The 10,721-nt window shown below is 54.6% G+C and overlaps 5 protein-coding genes across 5 annotated transcripts; 3 read left to right on the forward strand and 2 right to left on the reverse strand.

Moving 5' to 3' along the window:
* The first annotated feature begins 3,968 nt into the window (after positions 1-3,968).
* Positions 3,969-4,977, forward strand: L969DRAFT_83622 (uncharacterized protein). The gene is made up of 2 exons (XM_014714966.1): positions 3,969-4,516; positions 4,563-4,977. Exons 1-2 carry the CDS (start codon positions 4,317-4,319, stop codon positions 4,714-4,716), a joined length of 354 nt encoding a protein of 117 aa, XP_014570452.1. The 5' UTR covers positions 3,969-4,316; the 3' UTR covers positions 4,717-4,977.
* On the forward strand, positions 4,941-5,375 carry L969DRAFT_44384 (uncharacterized protein; the record flags this gene model as incomplete). The annotated part of the gene is made up of 1 exon (XM_014714967.1): positions 4,941-5,375. One exon carries the CDS (start codon positions 4,941-4,943, stop codon positions 5,373-5,375), a length of 435 nt encoding a protein of 144 aa, XP_014570453.1.
* A 138-nt stretch (positions 5,376-5,513) lies between these two features.
* L969DRAFT_43720 (uncharacterized protein) lies at positions 5,514-6,410 on the reverse strand (the record flags this gene model as incomplete). The annotated part of the gene is made up of 2 exons (XM_014714968.1): positions 5,514-5,899; positions 5,948-6,410. 2 exons carry the CDS (start codon positions 6,408-6,410, stop codon positions 5,514-5,516), a joined length of 849 nt encoding a protein of 282 aa, XP_014570454.1.
* A 450-nt stretch (positions 6,411-6,860) lies between these two features.
* Positions 6,861-8,659, forward strand: L969DRAFT_91275 (uncharacterized protein; the record flags this gene model as incomplete). The annotated part of the gene is made up of 3 exons (XM_014714969.1): positions 6,861-7,049; positions 7,101-8,235; positions 8,286-8,659. The coding sequence occupies 3 exons, from the start codon at positions 6,861-6,863 to the stop codon at positions 8,657-8,659; spliced, it is 1,698 nt and encodes a 565-aa protein (XP_014570455.1).
* A 55-nt stretch (positions 8,660-8,714) lies between these two features.
* L969DRAFT_20735 (uncharacterized protein) lies at positions 8,715-10,664 on the reverse strand (the record flags this gene model as incomplete). The annotated part of the gene is made up of 3 exons (XM_014714943.1): positions 10,160-10,664; positions 10,080-10,109; positions 8,715-10,026 (listed from the first exon to the last, which is right to left on the reverse strand). The coding sequence occupies exons 1-3, from the start codon at positions 10,588-10,590 to the stop codon at positions 8,715-8,717; spliced, it is 1,773 nt and encodes a 590-aa protein (XP_014570429.1). The 5' UTR covers positions 10,591-10,664.
* Between the last annotated feature and the right edge of the window lie 57 nt (positions 10,665-10,721).

Here is a 10,721-nt window from a genome sequence, read left to right on the forward strand (position 1 = left end):
CGTCACATGCTCGCACTCCGTCGCCATGGCAACTACCCGCCAGGTCATCTCCTTGTCCAGGTCAGTCTGAGAGATGCATCTGAGATCATTGACTCAGCCTGAGTCAAACTGGCAAGAGATGATGATTAGGGTTTGTGTCTACTGGTTATAGCTCGTCTCGGTCCAGGCTCGTCCTTGTCTGGTCCTTGTCCACGCTCGTCCTTCTTATAGCTCGTCCTTCTTATAGCTCGTCCTTGTCCAGGTCAGTCTGAGTGATCCATCTGAGATCATTGACTCGGCCTGAGTCACGATAGCACAGACGGATGATGAGATCGTGACAGTGCAGAGTGATAGATACATGTTACCATCACTGGGCGTCAAGTAGGTGCTGGACGGCGTCGATGCTTGTAGCTGAACTCTCACTCAGCGGGGAGTCGATAGACCAGATTGACTTTTCGGGCAGTCCAGATGGAGTCTGAGCCGATGATGAGCTGGCTATAGCATGACACAGGCGCAGGTCATAGTCCATGACGGGTCTGAGATCGTCAGCTCGACTGGGAAGCGGTCAGCATAGTCGCTCACTGTCATAGAGTGTCTCTGCTCTATAACAACTGATCGACTGTGCAAGTGGCAGTACGTTCTGATGAGCATAGCCTGACAAGCTGTAAAGTACCAGCTCGAGTGGTTGGCTTGACTGCTGTCATCGATCTCAAGCCTTCTTCGTCAGTGATCATGTCGCATCAATGTGTGCTCTAGTCAAGTAGTCGCCTGGTCTGATGATGCCATGTATAGCTCGACACACTGACTCGATGACTGTGCAATAGAATGTCGGTGCAATCAGAGATGCCAGCTTGATGGCTGACAGATTGAGATGATCGCCGCTGTGAGCGGGTCATACAATGTCACAATCGTAGAAAGCATGCTGCAAGTCGCCGATGCATATGAGCTGGTAGAGGATCTGGCGTGTATCTGACATCGAGTGTGAATCAGACAGTGTCATTGCCGAGAGCCCAAGTCCAGGGTTGACAGCCATCAATGTGAGAGTATAGATGCATCTAGTGTCATCTTTGACACAGTCTAGCCGGAAGTCAGTCTGATCATGTGCAGTCAGCAGTGCAAGACAGCCAGCTCAGCAATGTCGAATTGGGACGACAACACATGTGGACAGCTATTGAGAGTACAATGACGACCGCCCAAATCTGGTAAGCGGTGCATAATGCATCGCGGGACATGAATGGTGCCGGCAATGCGAGTTGGTCAGAGTCATTGCCGAGATAGACAAGCCCAAGCTGGTAGGGCGCCGATAGACCAGGTTGCCATCTTCCGGACGATTCGAGCAGTCTGACGAGCCACTGGCACAGATGTTGTATGATGCAAGCACGACAGACATCCGCTGAGTGAGTTGAGATCATTAGCTGGGGTATGACAGATGTGGCTCATGTCTGTCGAGTGACCTTGCTCGACGATGACTCGATGTGACATGCATGTGCGATAAATGTGGTGCATATACTGGCAGGCGACGGCGTCTGTCATTCTGATCGCTGCTCTTGTCACTGGAGTAGATGAGATCGTCTTGCTGGCAGTTCTCCAGCCTGACGTGTTGCCTCGTAGCTAGTCGCCAGTAAGAGATGATTGCTCGCTAGTGTCTCACGCTCTCTGACTATCGGCGTTGTGATGCATAATCTGACCATGTCTTAGCGTATCAGTAATAAAAGTAGCTCGCGGTGTAGGAAGATGGGCGACGTGACTTGGCGTGACTTGGCAGCTCGTGGCAGTCGTGTCAATTGGACTTTGCAAGGTATGCGTTACTCGACGATACATGATCGGACTGGACGACTGAGCGAGAAGTTGCGAGGGGAAGGTATGGCGGAGAGCCGATCGATCTTGATGATTTATATCGACGATCAGAAAGGATAGCACAGCTCTGTCATTGGCGAGCAAAATATGCCAGGGGATTTCTCCAGTTTGCCTTGCCAAAATACGATATTGCGTAATTCATGTTAAAATTATTAATCACCCCAGTATCTGATTGGCGTGATTTATTTAGGCGCGTTGGCAGGACATTAGCTTGACCACAGCGACTTTAGCGAAGCCACTCGTACTGTTCAATTGGTCGCATTGCTGCAACTCAATGGTAAGACATCCAGTCGCCACCACTATAACGCCACGCAAGTTGCAGTTTGAGGCATCGCCGCAAGACTCCCTGCACCAATTACGATGGTTCAAAGGAACGGACAGTCAGCCTGCGCCCTAAAACAAGTGACATCCATGAGATTGCGTCTCAGAGCACACTGGAATATCTTCACTCGCAATACCAGCTCAGTCAAAATGCTCGATGCTGCCTGTGTGGCCGGCAGTACGGCTGAGGCAGGATCTTGCGACGGTTGCACAAAGCAATAGTCCCCACGATAGTGTCTAGCCGACGACTGATGCATTGATTGCTCGAGCGGACGTCGGCAGCAGTGGATCGTTTACTGCTGCTGAGTTGCGTATGAAATGTTGACATGATGGTCATCGCTGCATTGAATGCGCTCGTCCAAGTGATATGCTCCTTCAGATCATTGCAAGCAATAAGCCACCACTAGCTTTGAAGACTCAAAGACAGGCCTGGCACAGTGTCTGATATATCACACGGCGAGGTGTACGACTGACAGATGGCTTGCTGCTTGTGGTCACCTCTCATCATATCTTTACTGTGCACTTGACATTCTCTAGGGGATAGTCTTCAGATTTGACTGTTCGCCTCGACCATTGCTGTCACTTCCTGGGGCATTCCTTTCTCCTCGATGAAGGTGCTCAGTTGTTGCTGAAATGTTACATGACAAGTTCTAAATCCTTGGTGCCTTTCGGTTTCAAAGTACCATCGGGAGGATCGAAGAGATCAGAGACCTTGATTGCTTGTAGCGGAGATTCTTCAGGTTGAGCTACTCTTTGATGTGCGTGAAGAAAGGAACATGTATCAATGAGAATCTCATGCGCCAGGAAACAGATCGATGTTGTAGATTTTCTTAGCATGCATCCGCTTGACGATGATGACAGCGTGATCTGTCAGCTTGCAGTCTCCACTTTACTCGCGCGAAAGGTCTGATGGTGGCTGAGTCTGGATTGCCCGTTTCTGACCAATAAACGGTGATAGGGCGTGGCTGGGACATATCGAGCAGCGACTGCAAAGACGGAAGTTATCGCAGAGAAATCAAAAAGCATGCATTGATGCTCATCATGCACATCAAATGGCAGAGATGACACTGAAGGATCAAACATGATTGCCGATAAGTACGAGACAAGTAGCGCAAGGCCTGGACGGTATACGCCAGACTGTCGTGAGAATTGCCAAAGGCATACGGTGTCGGCATGATCATTATACCCGCCATCAGCTTGAAGCTGGCATCTGATACTGGCCGAGCTTGTGGTGAGACGTGAAGGCTATGATGCTAGACGATTCCATGATCTGCAGGTCTGCTGGCGCGTGATCAATCGGACAAGGCGCGCAGATCACCGAACTNNCCCGAGCAGAGATAATTANCACGTCTGTGCTTTTTCTCCCTTGCGCGCCANNCTCNNCCAGCACGACAATANNAGTCCGNCACTGTCTTGCGAGGATCCTTGATAGCACTCAGAGATCAGCATGCTCGAGGACGGGTANTCTATGCAGGGAGATGCAGCGAANGAAGAGTCTTGGTCGACAACATTTGGCTAGTCGTGGTTGCCCCACGCTATCATCTGGAGGCCTGCTCGCTCGTCAATGACGCTCTGACGACCAAGCAAGAAGATCGACATGCNCGTTCAGACCCTTTGCGAAAGCTGTGATGATCTGNAGNTAGCTCGAGGCCAGACTCGCANACTGGCTGATTCGACGGGGAGCTCCTTTTCTATGCGACTAGCTGCGAGAGAAGGACTGCCCGTGACCATTCTGGAAATCTTGGAGAAGCTCACGAGTATCAGTGGGAGGCGCCTTNACTCGTCGAGGCGAGAANCNTGGCCGACAAGAAGACAACAGCCGCTTCAGACGCTCTAATTGGGAACATCCCGGGACCGCGGCCTCTAGGCAGGTGTGGTGACCTGTCCNCGATGAGGAACAACCGNGTGAGGCGCCTCAAGCGGACGAGCGNAAGCCGACGAGATTTGACCTGCTGTGCTCGCGGCTGTCAAGTTGAGGCGCGCTCGGTCGTTCAGACGAGAAGCTGGTCAGCAAGAAGACAACAACCGCCTCTGGATCTTGCTTTGCCTATGAACACTGGAGCCCGGAGGTAGCTTTGCAACCTATCAGCGATGGATAACTTCAGACGAGGTATTTGCAGCGAGCCAAGAGTATCCGCCTGCGACAAGTGCTCTGCCGGATGCGGCCAGCCTTTCCTTTGAGGGCTTGCTCGCTCGCCGGATCCAGCTCGTGGCTCGACAGCAACACAGCCGCTTTACCGGCAGCACTGACAAAAGCAACACCTTCTTTCCTCAGCGCTTACGTCTGCAATGCATATACATTGTCTCGCTGCTTGGCGAGTCTTCCCTCTCGTGAGGCAAACCAGATCATGCTCCCACGGTGAGCCTCTCGCTGCCCCAGCGATCGCCAGCTGATGTTGCAACAGCACTCCTGTCAAATTACATNTTGAGCAGTCGTGGAAGACGTGCTGGCCGTCTTTGGACTGGACGCTGTCGACTACTCATCGCTCAAAGTGCGCCGAAGAGCTATGCGAATATCAAAGAGCATCTTTCAGTCGGTTGCTGCCTCAGTCAAGGTAGCGAGCTCAGAAAGTGCTCGAATATCCCGTTCTCTATCTTGGTCTTACATCCCTTCGTATACACATTGGTGGTCTGACATTGAGCTTCGCGGATGTGGCCTATCATGGCCCGAGCAATTTCAAGCAGACTGAAGAGATGAATCAGCTGCCAACTTGAATATAAATAGCCTGCCGTTATCGCGAGCGCTGCGTGGTTGCAACAGCAGCGGACCTAGCTCGACAAGGATGGAGATAAAGACGTCCATCGTAATCAACTCGTCCCCCGGGAGGGTGCGCTCGATCTTCCTCGACTTTGCCAAGTATCCAGAGTGGGCAAGCTTTCTGACTTCCGTCGAGCCAGTCGGTGCTCTCGAGCCAGGTCAATGCATTCAGGCGAGCATTCATCCTCCAGACGGCTCTCCGATGGCTATCAAGCCATATATCAAGCTCAATGACAACCAGATCTTCAGTTGGGTAGGGTCAATCCCGCTCCTATTCACCGGTGAACATTCTTTCGAATTTCAAGACCACGATGGAGCCACCCTTCTCGTTCAAAGCGAGACCTTCACTGGCTTGCTAGTGACGCCGTTGATGAGCTGGTACGGTCATGGTAGCAAGACGGAAGCAGGTTTCGTGGCATTCAATGAATCGCTCAAGAAGCGCGTGGAGAGCGAGCAGTAGTCGGCCTTGTCTGTCCCCACGCAAGCGCCGCCTCGGCAAGAAGCCCTCGAGGCTCACTTGCATACTACAGACACAACAGCTGTATGAGCACGTGCGGCCAGCGCTAGAGTTGTAACTTTTTCCAAAGTGATCGGAGCTTCATGCAGCCATCGTGTTGAGGCGACGCAAGACGAGAGAAACATCGAGACGAGTGTTGGCCTGGGAGGGAGCACTGCGACGTTGGATCGCTTTCCTGATGAGCTGTATCCTCTCTGCTCTCCACTCAACATCCGGATCCGGACCATGGCCCGTCTCGTGCGAATTCCGTTCATCGGTGGGTGACGAGGCAGTGATGCAGATGTCGGGCGGATTTTCGCGGTCGAATGAGCACGCTGGAGAGACATGCTGAAGATGGCGCGAGTGAGCCCAGCAGGCGATTTGATCCAGAGTGGGCGGTGAGCGCAGCGTGGTTTCGATATCGATGGGCTCACTCTGTGTGCGTTTATGCGAGCTTGCAACAGGTGCGCATGTCCACAGGGGTAAGCCTGCGATGCGACGTCAGGAAAGGCTGTCGCATGCTTGCTCAGTCTCACCTGAGATGCGCGCGGCCGATCGAAGTCCAGCTTCGCGACGCAACTCGTCGGGACGTCCTGCTGAGAGGCCGAGCCGGGCAGCATGTTCTGACCGATGACGGCCAAAGTCGGATGGCATGGACATGGTCTTTTGACGACGCTGATCGTACGTTCGGAGCACAAAAGGTCGCTTGTCCTCGTGCGCGCCAAAACCGATCGCAGCCTGGCCCGGTCCGTAGGGCTGACGAGTCGCGATGCATCTTTGCCTGCTATCGACGAAGAACGCAAGATGATCTGGTGATGTAGGGGCTGACTTTGAGAAAGCAGGCGATGAGGCAGCCGTCGAGATATCGGTCATGGTCAGGGTCTCACTGTCCGCATCCTCTTCTTCGTCGCTCTCCTCTACGTACGAGACGAGACGATCCTGATAGCTCGTCTCGCTGTCGAGACGGCTCCAATCACACTTGAGGGCTCTCGGCTCCATTGGCGTTTGGGAAGGAGAAGCCCCAGGGAGTTCACAATTCCGAGGTGTCTTTGCGTTGTCAGGCAGTGACAAACGTGCGAGGTTGCTTGGCGACTCGATGTATCTTCCGACGGGGACGGCGTGTTTCAATGATACTCACTTGCTGCCACGATACATACAGCGCTCTGTCTCTTGCAAGCTCGAGAGAGCGGAGACTACACCGTCAGGGTCTGGCTCCTAGATTCGGTTGCGTGTGCACAGACATATGAGCAGCCTCCTGATCCGTGCACGCTCGACCTCGTCGACATCCTGATCTAGACATGGAACAGCGATTGAGTCGTACATGATCGGTTGAGAGGACAGGCACTGGATAGGATTCCGGATCGGTGCAACTGTCGCGCTTGCTGAGCGCCGAGTGCGCGAGTGACGCGATATCGGTAGCCTTGCTTGCTTGGCGTGACCGATGTGAGCATGGACTTGACCGACGGCTTGTACGATGCTAGGTCGACAGCAGACAGTACGCCGACACCGGATAGGCAGCAAGATCAGCAGGCGAGCACAGGCGTCGTCAATCTCGACGAGGAGCTCAAGAATCTCGCCGTCGGCCTGGGTAGCGTCGGACAGAGCTTGGGCAGCTTTTGGGGTTCCTTCAAGAAACAGGCTTGTGCACTCCATCCTCACCCGTTTCTACTAGGCTGACACAGGCGGCAGGGTGCGGCGGCGTACGAGGCAACTCAGCGAGAGCTCAATCAGCGGACCGAGGCCGCGCGCAAAGATCTGACGCCGCTCATCAGCAAGGCCCGAGAAGAGCTCGGCAAGATTGGCGAGCAGGCTTTGGCAACTGCTTCCGCTGGACAGGCTTCATCCAATGAAGACAAGGACGATGACACGCGTACACAAACAGACGATGGCTCGCCGGGCGAGCAGCTCGCGACACCGGTGTCCAAGGGCAAGGAGCGAGAGCTAGACGCCGTCGGGCCTGTACCAGCTATCGCGCAGGAGGACGCAAGCTTCACCTATTCCACTCTTGATGGCGTCATCATCTCGACACGGCCAGAAGCGAACGCGACCGCGCCCGAACTCGACCTCGCGCCTGCAATTGCGAGCACTCAAAAGTTCTTCGCCAGTATCCAAGCTCAGATCCAGGCCAACTCCAACGTAGCAGCCATCTCAAAAGCTGTGCCCAATCTGACGCAGCTACAAGCCCAACTCGAAAAGCTGCCCTTGCAAGTTCAGGAACAGCTCCATAAGCTCCCGATCGAGAACTCCACCAAGATTGCCGAGGGCTACTTGCAAAAAGGTGAAGCTTACTTCACAAAGGCAGGCAAGGAGATCGGCGATTTGCTCAAAGACGCCGTCAAGGTTGTCCCGCCGTCCGAAGCAGATCAGCGCGCTGCTCGCGAAGCCGCCTGGCAATCAAAGGGCGGTATGGTCGCGGCGCGTACAGACTCCTTGCTTCATCGACTGCGCAGCGATCCCAACGTGTTTCTCGTCGACCCAGCACAGCCCGCTGTTTCCATACAGGTCACTGATACGGCCGGCCAGCATGCGGCGCCTGCTGCTGATTCTGCGGCCCGTCAGCGAGAAGCTACTAGCTCAGAGAGCCGGATGCTCTATGCCAGGTTCTTACAAGAGCTAGAAGACAAGGGCGGCTTCGAGAGTTCCTTCTGGAAGGATCAGATCGCCGCAGAGCTTGCGCGGCCGAGAGGCGAGGGTGCGCTGCTGCAAGGCTCCTTCGAGGCAGTCGTTCCGTCCAGGATCACCGCAGAGGCATTCTGGGCGCGCTACTTCTTTCGAGTTCGTCAGATCGAGGTTGATGAGGCCAAGCGCAAGCAAGTGCTTGCAGGTGCGTCTCGTTCATTATGACAAACGAATGCTTTGCTGACGGAAAAGCAGACGCCAAATCGCAAGAGGAGGAAGACTTTAGCTGGGACAACGACGAAGACGAAGATGCCGAAGCTGCGGCACCGGCAACTACTGCGAAGCCTGCTGTTCCTGCGCATCAAGATAGCAATGTATCAGCAGGCCAAGCAAGCTCGGCCTCGGACGACGAAAGCTGGGGCGCCGAGTCGCCTTCTCAAGAGCGAGCGCCAGACGTACTACCGCTGAAACCTAGTGCGATACGAGCCATCGCGTCGCGGGAGTCAAGCGAAGAAGGCAGCAGCACTTACGACATTGTATCGAGGACGAGCGGTCAGGTCTCTGCCAATGAGGACACAAGAGCCGTACCTGCAAAGACGGAGGACGACGAAGACTCGGACTGGGAGTAAGTTGTACATGTGATTGCTACTCATTGTACGCATCTATTGCCTCGTCTTTGAAAGTCTAGAGGGCAGACCATGCATTGATGCCAACAAAAATCGAGACACCGACCCAGACAACGCGGGAGAGATCTCTCAGCGTGCCATTCAGCAGCGTGCTATTCGAAACCTCGACCCAGAGGGCGCGAAGAGAGGGAGACCATATGCGACGGTAAACATACCGCAGGGCGCGTGAGATAGGTCGAATAGCCCAGCGATTCAATATACCGAGCTGCACGAGCCTCTGAAGAACGTTTCCGTCCCTGTCCTCCCATAAATATGCCCGGCGGTTGTATCTACTGAGCCTTGTAGCCTGCTTCGTTCTGTCAGCATCTGCATGCGACGCCGCCGCGCGCTGCAGCGAGGCGATCGACATGCCCTCCTCGGCCTCGCCAGGAGAATAAGCATAGTCCGACTGCGTGAAGGATGATCCGTTGTACGCAAAAGAGACTTCGTCCGTCTCCGAAAGCTCGTCCGAGTCTTCTTCTGCAGGCCTAACGCGATTGCCGAACATGCTCCTCGAGAGCACGCGGGTATGAGAACGGTTCTGAAGGGGCACACCATTAGACCTCGCATGCGAGCTCCGCCGTCGGGCGAGAACCGCATGAAGGCGTGGCAAAAAGACTGCAAGCACTGTGAAGGCGAGCAGAGGGGTGTACACATGCAGATAGATACCGAGCTGATCGGGCAATTCGCAGGCTCTATCAGCTGCCGTCTTGCCGAACGACGAGCGGCCAGAGTTGTGTAGGGAGAGCAGTGAGTACCCAGGCCGGTGTATGCCCATGGCCATCGAAAACGCCTTGACGGAGACCTCGGGTAAAGTGCGAGGCTGACCCGTCGCAACGCTGGCCAGGTTGTGCTCGATCCGGCAGGCGTCATGGTCATCGCCACTGAAGACGTAAACAGGCTGCAGTGTATCGAGCAAGAAGCGACTTGTCCCTTCGTCCAGCTCGTTTTGATAATTCCGACCTCGACCTTGGTAGATTGGTTGGGCGTGTTCTCTCGAGGTGCCACAGGGAGTACCGTCGGGCCGCCAAAGCGGGATATGGGAGAACAAGATGGTTGGGAGACTTTCGATAGTTGCAGAATGCTGTTTGACAAAGTATCGGGCTGTGCCTGGCATGGGCTCACCGGTGCCAGTCGGGGATTCGTCCAAGAGTGCCATGGCGTCGATCCAGATCAAAGTATGATTCCCAAATTGTGTGGCGCCCTCCAATTCACCAAAAGAATCCCTAAACCTCTCACGAGCATAAGCTGAGCCTCCAGCCGAAGCATGAAGACCGAGGTCGTGATTGCCAGGCATATAAACTGCAGGTAGATTGCGTGTAGGAAACAGACTGGTTGCGGTCGAGTAAGACGAGCCACTCAGGCTGAGGGAACCGAAACGCACTCATGAAACCGGTGTACATAATGTGAATGCCTATCAGTCTGCATCAGCTACTGGCAGACTGAGGCACGGGGACGACGTGCTCTCCACGATCAGTGACCTCGACGCCCGAATCCAGCAGATCGCCGAGAAAGAATATGCCGTGAGGACGCTGTCTGTTGAGGACTGCTTGCCAAGCTTTGCGAGCATAGTTATCGGTCGCCAGTCTGCTTGCCCACTTGCCCAGCCATGGCCGCCCAGGATATGATCGCAAGTCGAGTATCTGTGGATCAGCGACGATCAGCAAGTGGAACGGAGGTGACACATCGTCTTCCGTGCCGACAGCCCCTCCTAACTCGTCATCTGGCCAACTGCAGGCAGCAGCGTCGAGCCTGAATGCAAGATATTCGCCGCCAACGAGCACAACGAGCCAGAGAGCTCGCAGTCCGTAGATGAGCCGGTCCGTGTAGCGCTGATGATCGCCAACGGGCTGTTTATTGCGTCTCTGACTGAGCCGGTCATCCGACGCTCGCATTGTCGTCCTCAGACCGTCATCTCGAGCGCCCCTTGAGCCTGAGCCTGCAATTTCGACTGATTTCGCGGATTTCGCGTCGCGCGCGTTCGAGATTCCAGCGCACGCGACCTTCGAACAAAACGCTAGCGCCA

Source organism: Mixia osmundae (assembly GCF_000708205.1).
Source record: "Mixia osmundae IAM 14324 unplaced genomic scaffold scaffold_1, whole genome shotgun sequence".
Classification (NCBI taxonomy): Eukaryota; Fungi; Basidiomycota; class Mixiomycetes; order Mixiales; family Mixiaceae; genus Mixia; species Mixia osmundae.